The sequence below is a fragment of the Engystomops pustulosus genome, chromosome 1 (genome assembly GCF_040894005.1).
Source record: "Engystomops pustulosus chromosome 1, aEngPut4.maternal, whole genome shotgun sequence".
Lineage (NCBI taxonomy): Eukaryota > Metazoa > Chordata > Amphibia > Anura > Leptodactylidae > Engystomops > Engystomops pustulosus.
This window is the reverse complement of record NC_092411.1, coordinates 174,832,470-174,853,026: the sequence shown is the minus strand read 5'-3', so window position 1 is coordinate 174,853,026 and position 20,557 is coordinate 174,832,470. Positions and strand designations below refer to the sequence as shown.

Genomic DNA, 20,557 nt, shown 5'->3' with positions numbered 1-20,557 from the left:
TGGCTGTTGTAAGCACAATGGCCTTGGCTCAAAAAGTACATGCTTAAATCCCACCTCAACTGTGACTTTAAATTCCATATAAATGAAAATGTCAGCAATTTTGTGTGGCTTTTTTTTTTTTTAAAAACTTACTATTCAGCGTTTCTGTCCTGTCCATGTGCAGAGTTGTGTGATTGGATGTTGTGGCAGTTGTTTGAGTAGCATTTGTTCTGCCTGTGGAGAATATAGAAGTCTCATATAAGAAGAAAAAAAATGTACATAACTAAAAATGTTTATAATATCATTTTCAATTAGGTAACTTTTCAAAATATACTATTGTGTGTACCATAAAAATAAATAAAATAAATGTTTCTTTATTATATGAAAAGTTGACACTTAACTGTGCCAAATTCAGTGTCGTCTTTCCACCATTTTTAAACAATGTTACCTGGTCTGTAAATTCACTGGGCAAACGGACAACACAGATAAAACTTAACTTTTATTAAGACATCTGGGTAAAAAATTGGGGAAACAGCCCAATTATAAAAGATGAGCCCTCATAATGTAGTTTATGTAATGGCTTTACCACAAGTGGAACAAAAATTAGACTAGTACCTAATCATACCACTAGGTGTCATTCATGTGTCGCACTTGCACCTATTGAAAATGGGATACGGTACTCTTGGAGACTTAGATGAAAACGAAAGTAAAGATGCAGACTCCTGTATTTCTATAGCCTCAAGATTAGGACTGTCACTTGTGCCACTTCACCACCTATACCCTGTACTTAAATCCGCGTTTCTAGAGATACGGAAATATGAATAATTTCCATATGTCAACTGAATAGGAGCATTAATGATACTGTTCCTAATAGTAAATCGGCAAAGAGTGCAAAGGTAGTACGGTGCGCGTACTGCCTCAAATCGATATGTACATCCGTTTAATTTCCATGCACACTTCGGCGGACACACTCCCGAACAGTAGATATGATAGGTAGAAAAACGCACAGATATACACATCATGCATCCCCCTTCAATGCACACATCATTTCTTTAGCGCATTCAGTTGTCATGCATCTCAGATTTACGTAAATGTAACATGCATTCGTTGGTATTCATGCACACTCTGTCTAATCTAATCACATGCACACTTGATTCCTATGCACATTATCAAAGTCTAGCCTCAACGCGTTTCACCCGTGTTTTTCGGGATCATCAGGAGAGCTATAAGACATGTAGTCTATGATAGGACTAGCTAACAGAAAATAATAAACAAAACGCCATCCTAATGGTGGGCGCCGGCGATAGAATGGTCAGCCGTGAAGGACCTCCATATTTAAAAGGAGGCAGATATCGCCCTACCTCCCCCCCCCCCCCCCCCGCTCGCACGCCTCCGCAGGGAGGCCATTGGCCATTCGGTTTGGGCTGAGCAGCCAATGACTTGGGAGGCTGGGCGGGGCTCGTGTCAGGATATCCATCATGATAACAGCATATTTGGAAAGGCCGGGGTGACGCAAAGGTAAGTACGTACCTCGAACCATATCGTATTGCTCCAGAGTATGATATATACTGAAGACGATTCCGGACAGTTAGCCGGATATCGCACCTGCTGCCACACACACAGTTGACTGTATGCAGTAGGGGTTGCGCAGTACTTGAAACTGATATGTATGGTCATGTTTGGCGGACCGTACACATAGAGCGTGACTAGATATCAAGTGGAACAGAATTCACTACAGATGGAAATACGATGGAAATACGCCTTGGAGTATGTTACCAAGCATACCTATAATATGCCAGCAATATAATAATGGCATTTTTATGGTCACATCGGTGGACGGAGTCTATTGAGGAACAGTGGAGGATTCAAATGGATATTAAATTACAGACCCACCACACAATAGTCGCAACCAGTGAGTTGGCATATATACTAGGATTTACTTTCTGTGATACATTACCTGGTCTGTAGCAAATTTTTTTTTAAATGAATAAATTCTGCATTAGTTCATAGTATCATAGTATATAAGGCTGGAAAAAGATGCAAGTCCATCAAGTCCAACCTTTAAGAATTAAATAAATGTTTTATCCCCATAACCCGTGATATTTTTTCTCTCCAGAAAGGCATCCAGGCTTGAACATGTACATAGAGTCCGCCATTACAACCTCCTGCGGCAGAGAGTTCCACAGTCTCATTGCTCTTATAGTAAAGAACCTTTGTCTATGTTGATGGTAAAATCGCCTCTCCTCTAGGCGTAGAGGATGCCCCCCTTGTCCTGGTCACAGGCCTAGGTATAAAAAGATCTTTGGAGAGATCCTTGTACTGTCCGTTCAGGTATTTGTACATTGTAATGAGGTCTCCCCTCAGTCGTCTTTTTTCTAAACTGAATAATCCAAATTTTTAATCTGTCAGTGTATTCTAGTTCCCCCATTGCCCTAATAATTGCTCTCCTCTGCACCCGTTCCAACTCTACTATATCCTTTATATACACTGGTGCCCAAAACTGTACACAATATTCCATGTGTGGTCTGACCAGGGATTTGTATAAGGGCAAAACTATGTCTTTATCATGAGAATCTATTCCTCTCTTGATACATCCCATAATTTTATTTGCTTTAGCAGCAGCCGCCTGGCTCTGGTCACTAAAATTACGTTTACCATCCACCAATACCCCCAAGTCCTTTTCAGCTCCAGTTTTACTAAGTAATTGACCGTATAGAACATAATTATACTTTTTGTTTCCATGGCCCAAGTGCATAACTTTACATTTATGTACATTAAACCTCATCAACCATTTCTCTGCCCACTCCTCAAGCTTCCACAAATCCCTCTGTAATGCTAAACTATCGACCTCAGTATTTATTACTTTACACAGCTTAGTATCATCTGCAAATATTGAAACTTGACTGTGTAAACCCACTACAAGGTCATTAATAAAAATATTAAAAAAAAGTGGCCCCAATACTGACCCCTGTGGCACTCCACTGGTAACATCAACCCAATCTGAGAATGTGCCATTAATGACCACCTTTGTTTTCTATCACTAAGCCAATTACTTACCCAAATACACAGATTTTCTCCTATTCCCAGCAGTCTCATTTTATATACCAACCTTTTATGTGGCACGGTGTCAAATGCCTTTGAAAAGTACAGATATACAACATCCACAGCGTCTCCCAGATCCAGTCTTGAACTTACCTCCTCGTAGAAACCAATCAGATTAGTCTGACAGGACCGATCTCTCATAAACCCATGCTGACGCTGGGTTATAAGGTTGTACACACTGAGATACTCCAGGATAGCATCTCTAATAAACCCCTCAAATATTTTCCCCACCACAGCAGTTAGACTCACAGGTCTGTAGTTTCCAGGATCGCTATTTGATCCTTTTTTGTATATTGGTACCACATTTGCTATGCGCCAGTCCTGTGGAACATAACCAGTCCTCAGTGAATCTTCAAATATTAAAAATAACGGTCTGTCTATCACCGTACATAATTCATGCAGAACCCGGGGGTGTATGCCATCTGGCCCCGGTGATTTATCTATCTTAGTGGTTGCGAGACGGCGCCGTACCTCTTCCTGGGTTAAACTGTTGACATTCCAAAAAGAATTTACATTATTCCTCATTGTGTCTTCCACCAGGGGATTTTCCTGGGTAAAGACAGTTGAGAAGATTGGCCCTTTCCTCATCTCCTTCCACCATGACCCCCATGTTATTTCTAAGAGGACCCACACTCTCTGTTATTAGTTTCTTATCATTTATATACTTGAAAAATAATTTGGGATTATTTTTGCTCTCCCTGGCAATATTTCTCTCAGTCTCTATTTTTGCGGCCTTTATCTGCTTTTTACAGGATTTATTTTTATCTCTATAATCCTGTAATGCCTCATCGCTACCTTCACGTTTTAGTACCTTAAACGCTTTATCTTTCTCGCTTATTGCTTTCCTTAAAAGACTAGTTAGCCACATAGGCTTTTTCTTGTTCCTTTTATGCTTTTTCCCATAAGGTATGTGTTTCTCACAGGACTTTTTCAGAATATATGAGAAAAAGTCCCATTTTTTGGGGGGGGCTTTTGTCTTTGAGAACATTATCCCAGTCTATGCCTTTAAGGTCTTCCCTTAGTTGCTGAAAATTTGCCCTCCTGAAGTTCTTTATAGCAACTTTTTATAGATTCATGGATCAAGTCAAGAAGTGAGCACTGAGAAGGAAGGAGATGAGGAGCCTGGAAAGGTATATGTTTTTAAAATTTTTGTGTCTGTTCTGGAGTTCTCCTTATTGTAGTCAGCACGTGGGCTCGAAAGTATTATAGGTCTGCTCTGGGGGTGTCTAAAGACCTGCTCTGGCGGCTTCCAGTATTACAGCCTGTTCTAGGGGTCTCCACTAATATATTTTTGCTCCAGTGGTCTCCAGTATGATAGGTCTACTCTAGGGCGTCTCCACTACTATATGTCTGTCTGGGTGTCTCCAGTAATATAAGACTGTTCTGGGGATCCCAGTATTATACATCTGCTCTGAGGGTCTACACTGTTATATTTCTGCTCCAGGGGTATCCTGTATTACAGCTCTGCTCCGAGGTCTCCACTATTACATGTCTGCTCTAGGGGGCGGTCTCCAGAAAGATTACCATATGGTTTGTTCACTGTATTTATAGTCTGCTTTGTGGTTTGTATTAGTTATTGTACAAATGGACTATTTGGTTTCCATTGGGTGCCATTTGTTCCTTAGTGGGGTTTTTTTTTGGTGTATCTACGGTTCTGGTTACTAGTGCAGTCCTTTAAAGTTGAGCAGTAGGACAATGCGACCCTCTACCATACCTGTGCATACCTGTTTTCCAAGTTTTTTCATTATGCCCCTTTTCTCTATACCCAGTCATCACTCCATGGCTGCTCACTTTTCCTCACACAGTCAGTGTTTACATGTTTACACCTCACCTGACACAGTCATCCCCCTGGTTTGCCCCTTCTCCTCACATAGTCACTCCCCCCATGTTTGCCGCTTAAAACGGCTACCCCATTCCCAACATTTCCCTCTCTTCTCACAGTGAGTGTCCTCAAGTTTTCCCTCTCTCCTTACAGTTTCCCCCCATGTTTCCTCCTCTCCTCACAGTGTCAGCATCTCATGTTTCCACATATTTAGCCTCTCCTTACACAGCCAGTCCACATATTTAGCTTCTCCACACACAACCTACCCCCTAATGGTTTCCCATCTTCCCCCTATTCTATCACAGCCAACCCCCCCCCGCAATGTTTTCCCCTCTAATTACATAGATATATACCTAAATGTTTCACCTTCTCTTCACACAACCAGCATTCGCCATAGTGGCCGCCTCAAAAAGCTCTGCTGGGCTTCTTTCTATGACCCAGGTGCGCATGATGTGTGTATACTGGGCGAACGAGTAGCAGCAGGATGAGAAGAGGAAGCAGATGGGTAAGTACAGATTTTATTATTTTTAGAATGAGCACTGATAAGGGGGTCTTATTATGAATTTTATATAAAAGGGGCGCTGTTCTGAGGGGGGCTGTTATGAATTTATCAAGAGTGGGGGGCTGTTATGAATTTATCAAGCGTGGGGGGGGCTGCTGTTATTAATTTATATTATGGGGGGCTGCTGGTGTGAATTTTATATGACATGGGGGGCTGCTGTTATGAATTTGATATGACATGGGGGGCTGTTATGAATTTGTTATGACATGGGGGCTGTCGGCAGCTCTGGGGTCCTGATCCGACCTCGGTGCTGCCTTAGCAATGATCAGCACCTCCCGAAAATGGCTCAGGGGAGGGGGGGGTTTGCGATCGTGGGGGAAAGACCCCGCAAAGGCATGTTAAATGCTGCGCCGTTTAATGGGTTAAAGACCCGCAATCAGAGTCCACTCCAACCGTGGGTGTTACCCGGGGATGTCAGGGGTAGATCAGTTTTATGGAGTGTTATTTAGCAGCATGGGACATAGTAGTTATCCAGGAGACACTGGGGCACATTTACTAAGTGCAAACTGCTTGTACATTTATTTATGAAGTGTCCGTGCCACTCTTGTGTCACACATTACCCTTTTGTGAAACGGCTGCACAAGCCTTCATGCGACACAAAATTATGCACTGAAGGGATTGTTCCGACGAAGTCCGACAGAATTGTGTTGCACGCACCATGTTAAAGGTGCACCAAAAGAAAGTGGTGAACTCTTGTCGCTGCAGTGCAGAGGGCGCCAAATTCATGTAGAATGGGCGCCACAAATCATGAATCTAGCGCTCTCTGCACACTAGTACAGACTGCACTGTTTTTAGTAAATGTGCCCCACTATTAACTGTGATATATTTTTAGTGGCACAGTGTGGCACGGAGCTGACTGGCTGGCAAATCCTGCCGAGACAGCTGTGAAAAGTGATTGTGAGGTTGTATATCTGATAAAGAATTGTGAAGATCCCACAGAATATGGACAAGGATGGACAAGGTCAACACAGAGGGAGAAGGAAGCAACTGTGAGTGATTTAATGCGTAAAGTGACGCCTATCTCTGCTCAGCCTTCTGGTATAGTGCATTTATTGCCGTTTTTTATTATATGCTGGTGTATATTTATGTGTGCAGTACATAAATTGCTGGTATATTTGTATTCACCACAGATATTTGTGTTTGTCCAGCTGCTCACACTGTAAATCCATAAAGTACGGCTCAAACAAGCTATTTGTTGGAGTATTTGTTTAAAACTCCTGGGCCGGGTTTATTTGGAATAGCTTCGCAGGCTGGTAGTGGGGCAGTCCATTTCACCTCCCTGTTAGGCTAGGTCAGGTTTTGTGTCATCCTGCACTTTGGACACAGGTGGTGGTAGCAGCCTAATCAGACTGCATAAAGCTGCTGAGCAATGCAGCAGAGGGAGAGTCTGAAAGGAAGCTGACAAGGTATGCTACAACCCTGACTTCCATGCCTGATACGATGATATCCCTGCAAAGTGACTATATGTTTTAGTGGTGAGTTAGGGGAAACCTTTGAAAAGCTAGCACCGAGACCGGTAGGACTTTTGTTTGTGTTTTATGCCTGAATGTGAAGGCTGTTACTTTGTTCTTGCTGTTTGAATAAATGCAGGTGAGATCTGTTTTGGACTGAACTTTGGTGCTACGGTCTTGAACTGAACCACAAATCTCTGTTACCTCAGTCTCTACTGGGCCAATTCCCCACATTATTCTCAAGTTTAATGTGTTGGATGCGGACATTGATAAGGGTTTTTGTATATGGGGCCCCGACACAAAGTTTGCACAGGGGCCTATTACAGTCTTGTTACATCACTGGTCAACTCCCTCGAGTTTCTCTGTCTCCTTACCCAGACATTTTTCCAATGTTTCTCCCTCTCCTCACGCAGCCAGCACCCCAAGTTTACCGTCCCCTTTTCGCAGCCAGCCCTATATTCAATCTAGAGTTGAGTCTCACAAAAATTTGTTGAAGCTTCAGCAAACAACTCTTACAAGAGTACTAGTGAGTGGCACAACTAAGACAGCTAATCAGTGCATGCATTCACTTCAGTAAGGGCTTATTTAAATCACCTCATTTGGGCCTGGAAACAAGGTCTGCGTATCAACATCTCCTCCGGTTTCCTCCCACACTCCAAAACATACTGTTAGGTTGATTAGACTGTGAGCCCCATGGGGACAGGGACTGATTCCGAAAGCTCTGTGCAGCACTGCTTAATCTAAATAAAGGAATTATTATTATTATTATTATTGCTGCCAACAAAGAAACCATGTGAACAGGCCTTGAGTTTTACTATACTAGCCCTGATAAGCTGTTCACTTGGCCAAACCAACATCCAAATTTTTGTTTTGCTCTTTATTCCATTCACAAAGTTTTTAGATTTCCGACATGGGTGCATTTCTTATAAATATACAAAAAATATTGTTCATATTTAATGTTTAATGTATTTAGTTTAGTTACAATTGAGGGACTAACAGGAAGTGATAAATCTCACCTGAAAGTAGTGTTGTGTCATTTTGCTGTGGATGACTTGATGAGCTAATAACGGCAGTACTGTGTTCTGTCTTAGAAGTGACATCACTGGATATGTAAGTGGAAGCTGTGGAAAATAATAAAGTATAATAAGAAAAATGAATGACTTTTGTTATTAAATAACATTCAAAAGGCGAAAGAGGTAAATTTAGTTCTATGTAGAAAAAAAAAATTCTAATTCCAGCATTCTATATATTGAAGCTGCACTAATACCCATGTTTATGGCAACAGTTTAGTCCTATGCAGGGTAAATGCCTCTAGAATTTTTTAATATACCGGTTGTACACTGCAAGGAATGACAACACGGCAGTTACATCCAAGCAAAGATTTCTATGATTTAAGTAAAAAAGAAGTAAAAGGGCATATTTTTTTTCCCCAATAATCTACCTTACTACTTTTTTTTCACTGACATAATACTGCTACTTTAAAAAGTTTGCTTTAAAAATCTATAATTGAGGAGGGGGCCAGGGGGTTGCTGCGATGGGCTGATAGGCTGCAGACAGCAATTATGTTCATGTTATTAACACTTTCATATCCAGAACAATACAAGAGCATCTTTTATTTGCAGAACGAGAAAGAGAATTAACATTTGATCCTCTGCTCCTAATTTCGCAACATAATAACACCAAAACCCAGACCTTGTCCAATAAGATGCATATAACACGTAAAAACATTCATAACTAAATAACTAATAAATAAAGCTTTTATTTCACGCTAACAGTTTGGCAGATGGGTTACTTTCCAAAATTCTGCTGCACTGTCCTTAAGATGTCGGAGATGTATGTATTCCTACAATCTGTGTAGTTCTATAGGAAGTTGCCTTTAAGAACATGATCTTTACACTCAATGATAGATACCGTATATTAATTCCTTAGTATCCATTCATTCCTTTGCCATCTACTGTCCATATTTGGTATTGCAGCTGCATCACATCTGCATGGGAAGGAAAGGTTTACATTCTGACAACAGAATGTCATGTTTATTATATCTGTAAGAAGGTCCTTGGTTGGATAAGCTCTAAACTATCTGCCCCAGGTGAAGTCTGTATAATTTCCCTGGTGGATGGAAAGATCAGAAATCAGAGAGAGTTCTTTCTAAGATGAAGCAAGAAGCAGATGTGTCTGAGGACAAGGCCTGCGGATAAGGCCTGAAGCTCTGAACCCCACCAGAGCCTGTCCATGTTCTTATCTCCCGCTTTGACTACTGCAACATTCTTCTCTGTGGTCTCCCTGCAAACACCCCTCCAATCTTTACTTAATTCTGCTGCCCGGATAATCCATGTGCCTCCTCATTGCTTCCCTGCCTCTCCTCTCTACCAGTCTATCCACTGGTTACACATTGCACATCAAATTTAATTTAAGAATACTAACCATGACATACAAACCCGTCCACATCCTGCCCCCTCCATATATCTCTGAACTCCTCAGCCAATACCGTTCTACACGTTAAGGGTTAATTTCCGGAAAGCTGTCTGAATATTTAAAGAAGTGTAGTTTCTAAAATGGTGTAATTGATGGGGTTTTCTATTGTCTAGACCTTTCAAAGTCAGCTAAAGATATTTGATTCTATTTGAAATCTATAACATTGCCCTTACCGACAAGGGACGTAATAGTATGGCACAGGCCAAGATAACTTCCCAACCAATGCTGTAATATTACATCCCACTTGTGGCACCGGCTACCAGAAGCTGTGGATACAGTGGACACACACCTGTAAATACCTATTAACAGAGATTCCTGCAATCTTGGGTGTTAACCCCTTACGCAAAATTAATTTAGCCAAAAAAAGGGTTAACAAACATCATAAAAGTTGTTCTACACACATTGGAGGATGTAGTCTCTAAAATGGGTTAAAGGGGTTGGCCACTTTTCAATAAATATGTTCCATTAGACATATCTCTGCATGTATATGTACCTGTGTCTTTGCCTCCTGTGAGAGCTCAAGCCTTTCCCTGTTATCCCCATGCTTCTCTATGCACATACACAGAACTTCCTGTTTCTCACTCCTTCAGTCCGTCCCAGTAGCAGCCTCCAGTGTGTGGGGTTTTTTTTTTTTCTGGCAGTCTCACTGACATACACAGGGAGAGGAGAGGTGAGGGAGCAGGATGAGTCCTATGACTCTCCTGCTGCAGGCCCCTTCTTTTTATTAGTGCACAGACATGTAAACTAAAATCCTACAAAGTGTGCACACAGCACTAAAGGAAGCATCATATGAATCAATTGGTGAACATTCAGGTAATATTATTAAGGCATATATATTTTAGAGTCGTCAACCCCTTTAATTTATAGGGTGTGATAAATTATTTCTCTCCAGACACAATCTTTTTCACCCAGGTGTCATCTTGTTCACTGTCATCCATCTCATGATTCAGACATCATTTTGTGAAATCTGTCTACTGTAGAGATAGTTTCTGCTGTTTTCCTTCTTCTCTGCAGTGCCTGCTTATCTTGTTTTGACCAGTGGGGAGCCTTCACAGTACATTTAGAGGTAAGATCCTGTTCCCTTGAAAACAAGCGCTTTAGAAGAAACAAAACCTAGAGTTCACTTGGGAAAAACACTTAAGGGGAGTTTCTGGGAGTTCCTCAAAGTTCCTCAAGCTAACATATAGTATTTCATTATTTTATAACTTTTTCATGCCATATGCAAATAATTTCTGTTTTTCATATACACGGCTGCGCATCTGAAATAAAGTGAGATTAAGTGCAGCTTATGATCTTTATGTGTCTTTCTGTAATACTCCATTATCCATGGCAGCCATTTTGTTTTCCCTTACAACTAATTTGGAGATCACCTTACAAGTGAAGAAAGATTGTTAGAGCCCTGAATAAAATCTCTAACATTTTCTGGTGTCGGCTGGGTGGGCGCAACTAAAAGTAGACATTTGACCGTCGAGGTGACCTCCTCCACAGAAGTCCGAAATGACCAGTAATCAGAATTTTGATAGACAGCGCTCCAAGGTAAGAATTGTTACATACCATCTGTTTCACTAACTAGATGGACTGGATAAGGTCATTTCCTTGTGTAATACTGTATTATGCCTTTAAATGTCCATATATGACAGTGCGCTCATTATAATTGTGGCAAAGAACCACTTGTAAGGTGACAGTGACTGACAGTCTGTGATGTTAGTTGAAGATGTGAAACGGGAAAGAGGAAGTAACCCTTGGATGTCTGCAGTTCCAGAGCTAAAGGTTTTCTGTTGGTGATTGTCAAATTGTCATAGCGTCCAGGATACTGGTTGTCATTAGGGTTGCCCATAGGGATAAAGAGCTCAGAAATTTGTGCACATGTAGCTGAGACCTGCCCTGGCCAGGTGTGCGTTTCACTCCTTTGGGAGTCTCAATGGCCTTGTGGGGAACTAGTAGAATCTGAAGGTCAGAGACTTGGTTTAGAGCCCTCTGTGAAATTCTCAAGTGTCTAGTTTTTTTGGGAGTCAGTAAATCAAGGTGTCTGCATCCACTAAATCTGTGGGGACTGGTTTCTCTGGCAGTGTTGTAGTTGTCGACACTTATGATGAGTAGTGAACAGAATAAACTGAATCAAGGGCACTGCGGATCAAGGACGGCGACTCAGATTGTGTCTCACATTATGGAAAAGTGCACGGATGATAGAACATTTAGCATTGTATTAGTCAATTGGAAGAATTTTTGTAGTATTTGAACACCTCGAAGAAGCATGATAGATGTCTGGAATAAAAGCCGGCAAAAGGCAAATATGTTCACTGATTCTAGATTTTTATTGACAGAATTCTTGGAATGTGTAGTTTTGTTGTTTGTTTTGCTTATGGTTCAGTTAAAACTTATTTGATTCTGATTATAGAAACCCCTGTAGTTGAGAAACTTGTTCAGAAAAGATAGTGGCCTGTGGGAGAAGTGATTTTAAAGTGTCTCACATAAAAGGAAAAGAATGGATAAAAAGGTAGTAGTGAAGTCTTGAAGGTTGGCTGTAAGTAGTCAGTTGGTTGTGAAGCTGCAGTGTTATGCTTGTCTTATTTCAGAGTGCAGACAGAGCAGCTTTGGAGTGTAGAGGAAGGTGGGGGATGTATTTCTCCTTATTGAGACAACAGCAGGGATGATTTTGCTTGTGATGTAAAAATGCAGTGTGCCTGCTGATGCCACCTAATTTCACTCTGAGACTGTGCAGATGTCTCCCCTGTCCTCCACGTTGAACTTAATAGACTTAGACTCTAAGCAATGCCAAGCCCCCAACCCTAAGACAGAGCCTATGAATTTTTTTTCTTTTTTTTACCAATACCAACGCTTCAGCTAAGTGTAACTGGAAAGACTTGGAGGCTTTGAGTAGCACGTGTTTCCCTTGGGGAATTGTGGAACCTAGTCAAAGAGAAGATAAAACCACAACTATCAGCATACTTGCATGATTATCTCCCTGAAGACGGGATCCCTTTTGTTGAGATGTTGAATTCTGACCAGCTCTTTATAGATGGCATGGAATGCTGGGCTAGAGACAGGTTAAGAGAAAACCCTATGAGATAAACCAGGGAAGAGTACTACGGGGAACTGTTTACAGCTTTTGGGCACATAGGGTATGTCCTGACTAGTGATCAACATATAGTGCACTTCACCAGCTGTTTTGTTAACGGGTTGTCACCAAAGGTGCGTAACGGACTAGAGACTTCTCTGCTAGACTGGGTACAGAGTGACCAACAAGACTGTAACAGAAAGCAAGGGGGACAGAGATCAGGCTTAGCCATGAGCAGGCCACCACTGCCAAAGTGAGCAGCAGTTACAGAAGCACTGGAAGCCAGTCTCAAGGGGGCATGCTTCAATTGCAGACAGGAGGGATATTTCTAAAGTGACTGAAGTGACTGCCCACACTCTAGGAAACAGAAACACCCTAACAGGGCAGGATTCGGGGTCGGGGGTGGTAACAGACGAGAACGTCAGCAAGCACACACTTCCCAAGACAGGGTTAGTTCCTTTTGATGTAAAACTGATGTTAGACTTTCAACAGTCTGCCTGGTGATGGTAAACCTTAGAACTAGGAAAAAGCCTCCTAAACTAAGGCAGTACCCCTCGACCCCCACCCAGCAAGATGCTGTCAATGCCCAGATACAAAACCTCCTGCAGGCAGGGGTGATTAGGCACTTACAATCCCCAGGAAACACTCCTTTGTTCCCAGTAAGGAAGAAAACTGAAAAGGGGCAGCCAGACATCTACAGGATGGTCCATGAAGGGCCGTCAACAAGTGCACCAAGGCGATCACTCCGGTGGTCCCTAACCCACACACCTTACTGACAGCAGTCCCCGAGAATGCCACATACTTCACTGTTACTGACTTGGCAAATGCTTTCTTTGCTAGTGCCGGTTTTCCTTTACCAACTTAGTCTTCCAGCGCACCTGGTGCAGACTACCACAAGGGGGGCAGTACTCCCCCACCCAGTACTCCATGGCCCTACAGTAAGTACTGGTAAACCTTTCCCCCCCAACTTGATGTTGTTCTTTTACAGTATGTGGATAAACCACTGTTGTGTGCCTCTACTTTACAGGTTTGCTAGGAGGCATCTAATGACCTTATGGGGCACATTTACTGATCTGTCCGACGAAGTTTCCTGAAAGTGTATTGTCTGACGAGAATACACTCTGCTGTGATTCACCAAGATCGTGTGCCCGATATCGTGCATGTGTCGCTTCCCTGTTCAGGTCCACCGGAGTTCACCTTCTTCCTGGTGCATATAAGTGCATTGTCTTGCAACACAATTTTGAAAGTTAAATCCTGCGCTCAGTCCGAATCAGTTGGATCGTCCAACGGCATTCCCCCCCACCCCAATTAGTGATGCATGAAAGCCAGCGCAGCTGCGCCAAAATCTTTGCATCCGACACAATGCCAGTGCAGACCCCTGTCAAATACCTGTCAAAGCTGTGCATTTTCCAAAAAATGCCAAAAGTGCACGCACGGACCCTTAGTAAATAAGCCCTTATGTGTTTTCTGTTCCAGAAGGGTTTCAGAACTTCCAGTGACAAACCTCCAGTACTATCAGGTGAAGGTGATCTTCCTAGGCCACTGCTTCTCAGCCACAAGCAGACGCCTAACAGAGAAATGAAAAATGGCAGTCCAGAATATCACTGCCCCGAGGCCCTAAGCCTCTTCACATGTTTCCAGGGCTGGCCAGATACTGCAGGCCTGGGATAAGGTCTGCTGCCTCCAGTCTGATGCTTTATGACTGTAATGCCTCTTCCCCGTTTGTTCTTAGTCAAGAGGCAATTGATGCATTCCACAGCCTTAAGCTGGCAATCCTCTCTTCCTAGGCACATCTCACTACACCAAACCATTTGCTTTGTTTGGTACTGAGTATCTAGGCCACACCACAGGTGTCCTAGTCCAGGAATATGGTGGCCTCCCCTAATGCCCAATATTCAGCCCGGATTTGTCTGTTAGACTTGAAATTGAGCGTTTCTTTTCTTAAAAGGTAGTTTTATTTCCATAAATAAAAATATTCATATAGAACAACGCGTTTCGCGCTCGTGCTGAGCGCTTCATCTGGTTCGTAACAATATGATAAGAATACTACATTATAAAGGCTTACCGCCAACAATGGCTGATGACATCATTTCCGACAATGAAAAAAGCTGGATTGGTACAGATCAACAGGTAAAATATAACAGAATGATTAATTAGTAAATTAAAAACAAAATGTAATAAACATTGTGTTAGATGTAACTGGTAAGTATTCTTTCTATTTATTCAAATGATCTTTAGTAAAAATGCAAATGCGGTGACTTAAAATCCGGTTCCTACTGTTAAAACTACAACTACGGAAAAGGATTTGTGCCAAAAAGGTTAGTATGGATACGGTGACTTAAACTCCGGTATCTGCTGTTAAAACTACAACTACGGATGGGGATTTGTGCCAAAAAGGATAGTATGGATGGCTCGTTTCTGCTCAGGAATATATCTCCGAGAAGCACTGAATGGCAGGAAGAAATAGCGTAGGTGTTCCCCGAGAGCACCATAACTACGGATGGAGCAACAGATCACACATTCCGACACAGAAAATGTCCTGGTGAAACACTGGGGCACATTTACTTACCCGGTCCAGTCGCGATCCAGCGGCGCGTTCTCTGCTCTGCATTCGGGTCCGGCCGGGATTTATGAATGTAGTTCTTCCGCCGTCCACCAGGTGGCGCTGCTGCGCTGAAAGTCATCTCATCGCGCCGGAATTCACCACCTCGGACCAAGTGAAGGTAAGCACTCCCCAAGCGACACTTTTTCGGTTTTTAAATGCGGCGGTTTTTCCGAATACGTCGGGTTTTCGTTCGGCCACGCCCCCCGATTTCCGTCGCGCGCATGCCGGCGCCGATGCGCCACAATCCGATCGCGTGCGCCACAATCCCGGGGCAATTCAGGTACAATCGGCGCAAATCGGAAATATTCGCGTAACACGTCGGGAAAACGCGAATCGGGCCTTTAGTAAATGACCCCCACTGACTCTATGGTCATGATATATTCTCGGTGAGTAGAAAGGGGACCGATCTAATAAGGAACTATATTAAATGTAGTTGAACAGTGATATCAATAAATAAAATGAAATGAAGATATATAATACAATTTTACATATAAGAAAAACATTTTTGATTATAAGATTGTTTTATTCATTAAAGGGAACCCGTCACCACTATTTTCACAAATACAGGTAGTGGCAGGTTCCTATAGAGCTCTAGTAACTATCTGACCTCCTGCTTGTAGCTAAAAGTAGTTTTCCTCAGATCCCCATAAAATCAGAGTTATAATCTTGCCTGCTAGCTATGCAGCTTTGGAGCGAGTCCACGGGGGGCGTGGCCTAATATCATGTGACCAGGGTGACAGCAAAGGTCCTTGAGCTACTTAATATGAAAACTGTACCCCATGTACATATCTGACCACATAAAACAATCACAGCAGTCTCCATAGACTTCTACTCCTCTCCATGCAGCCTGCTGTGATTTCATGTGATAAAATATGCTGTGATTTCATGACATATATGCTTAGTGTACAGTTCCTAATGCAACAAAAGCTATAGGACCTGTGATGATGTCACCCTGGTCACATATCATTATAGCAGCATACAGAGATAGGATGGGGAGGAGCTGCTGGATTCAGCCTGAGGAGGCCACACCCACCTGCACACGCTGTAGCCATGCTTAGTTACCAGATAAAACTATAAAGTTGAATATATGGGGATCTCAGGGGAAGATTTTTTAGCTACAAGCAGTTAGGATGACATAAAGTGCAGTGTTTCGAAACTCCTTGTAACAGGAATTGTTTCCTTATGTTCTCTCTGTGTTTATTAAGGTGGCTACGTATAGATTGTATTGTCCTTCCGACATACTGTAATCAACATATTTTACATTCGATTACTTAAATAACGTATTTTGTGTCACATGACATTTTATACTTGATAGGAAAATTTTCTTTGTGTTATTGGATCCGAATGTAGTGATTCCTGACTTTATGCTAACACAACATAAACAGTGTGGTTTTCCACACCCAGAAACGTTTCCCTTTGTTCTAGTATTTCTTCTAACTTTATGTTGTTTCAGAATGCTTGGAGCTAGGAGGCTTTTTATAGTAGCTGCTTTTCAGTATGTTAATTTTGGACGTTTCGGAAAGTATTCTTTTAAATAATCATTTGTCAATATGTGCCAGTGTTTCTGCAGAATATCATTAATTTGTCTAAAATGCTTATTATATCGAATAGTAAAAATTGTGTAATAGGTGGTGTCCCTTCGTTTTAGAGTATCTTCATGAATTCTTTTCCTGACACATTCCCCTTGACTCAAAGACCTTACTCTCTGATACGTTCTTTTGAGTAAATTTTTAGGTTACCCTTTTTCAATAAATCTATTTTCTAGTATACGAGCCTGTTTTTTAAAAGTTTCGTCAGTGGTACAATTTTTTCTTACTCTTTTATATTGTGAGTAAGGGATATTTTTTGTAGTGGGAACTATTATATTCCAGGTAATTATTTGAATCCACCTTTTTAAAGTGAGTTTTAGTTATGAATTTCTCTTTTTATCGTGAGAGATGTCTAGGTCAAGAAAAGTTATTTCTGTTTTATTGATTTCTAAAGTGAAGGAAATGATCCAATTGGTGTTATTGAGGTACTTTTGGAAACTGAGAGCTTCTTCTCTCGATCCAGTCCAAAGTATAAACAAATTGCCTATATAACGCCTATACAGCATAATATATTTGCCGTATGGATTATTTGCATTCATTATGAAAGTCTCCTCGAATGCCCCCATGAAAAGGTTCGCGAATGATGGGGCTACACGTGTGCCCATCGCCGTACCAACTTCCTGATGGTATATAGTTTTTTTGTAAGAAAAATAATCGTTCTCTAAGACAATATATAAACTGTCAATTATGAATAAAATTTTTTCTTTTGACATAGTGTCATCTTGTTGGAGAAAAAATTTGACACATGTTGCACCTTTTTTATGATTAATATTCGAATATAAAGAGTTTACATCCAAAGTATTAAAAAATAGGTTGTCATTCCATTGTAATTCATACAACTCTCTAATGAGCTAGTCCGAGTCTTTTAAAAAACTCGGGAGATCCACTACATATTTCTGAAGTATTAAATCCAAATAGTGGGATATATTGCTTGTGATGGAACCAATCCCAGAGATTATAGGTCTCCCGGGTGGTGTTTTCTCATTTTTGTGTACCTTGGGCAAAAAATAAAAATACACCATTGTGGGGTGTGGAACAAATAGAAAGGATTTCTCGTGTTTCGTTATTAGCACATCTTTCTGGGCTTTATCAAGGAAAACTTTAACCTTTTTTTGAATCTTTACTGTGGGATCATTTGTCATTTTTTTTATAATACAGGCGGTCCCCTACTTAAGAACATTCGACTTACATACGACCCCTAGTTACAAACGGACCACTGGACATTGGTAATTTATTGTACTTTAGTCCTAGGCTACAATAAACAGCTGTAACAGTTATCACAGGTGTCTGTAATGAAGCTTTAGTGTTAATATTGATTCTTATGACAACCCAACATTTTTAAAATCCAATTGTCACAGAGACCAAAAAAGTTCTGTCTGGGATTACAATGATAAAATATACAGTTCCGACTTACATACAAATTCAACTTAAGAACAAACCTACAGACCCTATCTTGTATGTAACCCGGGGACTGCCTGTATTTTTTGTTATCGAGGATACACAGGGCTTCTTTGTCATATGCTATATATGACATGACGACAATTGCTCCACCTTTATCTGCCCCCCGAATAACTAAATCCTGGATGTCTTGTAAATTTTTCAGGGCTTTTATTTCACCCGGAGTTAGGTTGTTATTCTTTCTATTGTGTTTTTTGGGTTTTTTTTCGAACTATGTGTTATCTTATTGAATTCTTTTAGGACTAATTGGTGGAAGGTTTTTATATTATGACTCTGGTCTTTTATAGGATAAAATCTCCACTTGTTTTTTACTAGACTAATATTGCTATTTTCTGTAGTGGATGGGGTTTTCCCCCTTGAAGTGTCTTCTTTGTCCTGTTTGAGAAAATCTCTTTTAATAGTCAGTTTGTGAACATGCTGGCTAAGATCTAAAAATAATTCAAAATTATTTGGTTCCGAGTCAGAACTAAAAGTTATGATTTTTCATTCGGTTTTAATTCGTAATCTGTTAGATTGAAAATCTTTACTGTGGTCTTATTTTTATCCTTATAGGTCAAATGATTTCTTTTTTTGTTTTTTTTTGAGTTACATGCTGTAACTCGTCACTTATAGTAGGTTGTTCTCCAATTCATTAAAAAGGGCATACATCTTATCCATATTTAGATGTTTATATTCTCTTGTATATTCAATCGATTTGTTCAATTAATTTTTATTAGGTGTATATTTAGTCAATTCATTGATTAGATTATAACTTGAAGATAGTCTCTTGTTATAATATTCCATTGTCGTGAGTAGAACACTTATAGTGCAGCTCCTTACGGTGATTTCTAGATCACCGATAGTAGAACAAACTACTAGATCTATAGAAAGAAATAAGGGGAGAGAAAAAGGGCGCTCCTCTAGTATAGTATATTAAAAAGTGAGGTGGTTAGTAGTGATGAAGTTACTAACCTGACAAGGTTGTGCAATGAGGCACAACACGCGTTCTATATGAATATTTTAATTTATGGAAATAAAACTACCTTTTGAGAAAAGTTTTAAGCATTGGAGTAATCCATCGCCGGTCCAAAAACACTCAATTTCAAGTCCAACGGACAAATCCAGGATTCTTCACTTCTGACAAGTTCTTCATATCCCGGGGAAGGAACTAACGCAAGAGCGTTGGCAGCAGGAGGACAAGGAACTAAAGATATACGACTATGGGTGTTGTGCCTCATTGCACAACCTTGTCAGGTTAGTAGCTCCATGCATCACTACTAACCACCTCCCTTTTACTACACTATAGGAGCGCCCTTTTTCTCTCCCCTTATTTCAATATTCAGCCCGTGAGGGGAGACCCCTAATGTGTCAGCACACTGCTCAGCAAGGCCAGTGAGTTGATCCTAGATCACCCCACATGACTTGCATAGTGTCCTTACCAAAGTACAACCCAAGCATGTAAACATGGCCAGACTTCTCACCTTCCAGTGTGCACTCCTGATGCCACAGAATGTCACACTGAAAAGGAGCACAACTCTGAATCCTGCCTTTCTGTTGTCAGCCTTATAGGATTCAGAAGGAGGGGAGAGAGGGTTCCCATGTTACTGTGAAGGAACGGTTTAATCCAGATGTTGAATTTGTCGTAAATAGCTCCAGGTCTATAGGAGAAGACGGATAGTTCTACACTGGATATGCAGTAGTCAGTGGCACATATGAGGTAGTAAAAGCAGAACCGCTCCCTCTGCACAGGTCAACGCAGGAGGCAGAGTTGATGGCACTAAAAGAGGAAAGTTGAGGGCAAACAGTTATAACAATTCTAGGTATAGTTTTGGAGTCTAGACAAGACTACAATCCCATTTGAAAGGCTAGAGATTCCTCACCTCTGCAGGGACCTCCATTAAGCGAGGCACTCTGATTAAAGAGCTCATGAATGCTCTCTTACTTCCAGAGGTGGGGATGATAAAAGTAAAAGCACACACAAACTTGGCAAGCCAATGGGCAATGATATGGCCGGGGAAGCCAGCTGCATAGATGGAACCCAGAGACTGTCCGGTAGTCTCAGCGGCAGGTACAGAGCCTGTAAAGTTTAATCCACAAATGACCAGTCCCTGGTGGCCTAAATGTCATCAGAAGAGAAGGAGGTGTGGAGAAAGCTGGGGACCAGATGCAAGCTAAAAAGACCTGGATGTGAGGAGATAAGGAGTGTGTGCCTCTGCATATGTATCAACGAAAATTGTACAGAGGAATAAATACATATATTGCTGGGCCCACACCATAGACACATGCAGAAAGAAAATCTTATTTATTAAATTACATCTATAAAAATATTTAAAATGGCACTACAAAATGTGCTAAGTCATGCATCTGGTAATAATACACCGATGAACATAAACTCACCGGCCACTTTATTAGGTACACCTGTCCAACTGCTAGTTAACACTACATTTCTAATCAACCAATCACATGGCGGCAACTCA

General features: G+C 41.2%; 1 protein-coding gene across 1 annotated transcript in view; it reads right to left on the bottom strand.

Annotated features, from left to right (window-relative positions):
- Window positions 1-8,035, bottom strand: part of CIST1 (colon, intestine and stomach enriched 1) — an 81,539-nt gene extending 73,504 nt beyond the window's left edge. Inside the window, exons 1-2 of the mRNA XM_072113909.1 lie at window positions 7,933-8,035; window positions 133-213 (exon numbers count right to left, since the gene is read on the bottom strand). Coding sequence (XP_071970010.1) covers window positions 133-157 — 25 coding nt within the window. The 5' untranslated portion in view covers window positions 158-213; window positions 7,933-8,035. The remainder of the gene's footprint in view (window positions 1-132; window positions 214-7,932) is intronic.
- Between the last annotated feature and the right edge of the window lie 12,522 nt (window positions 8,036-20,557).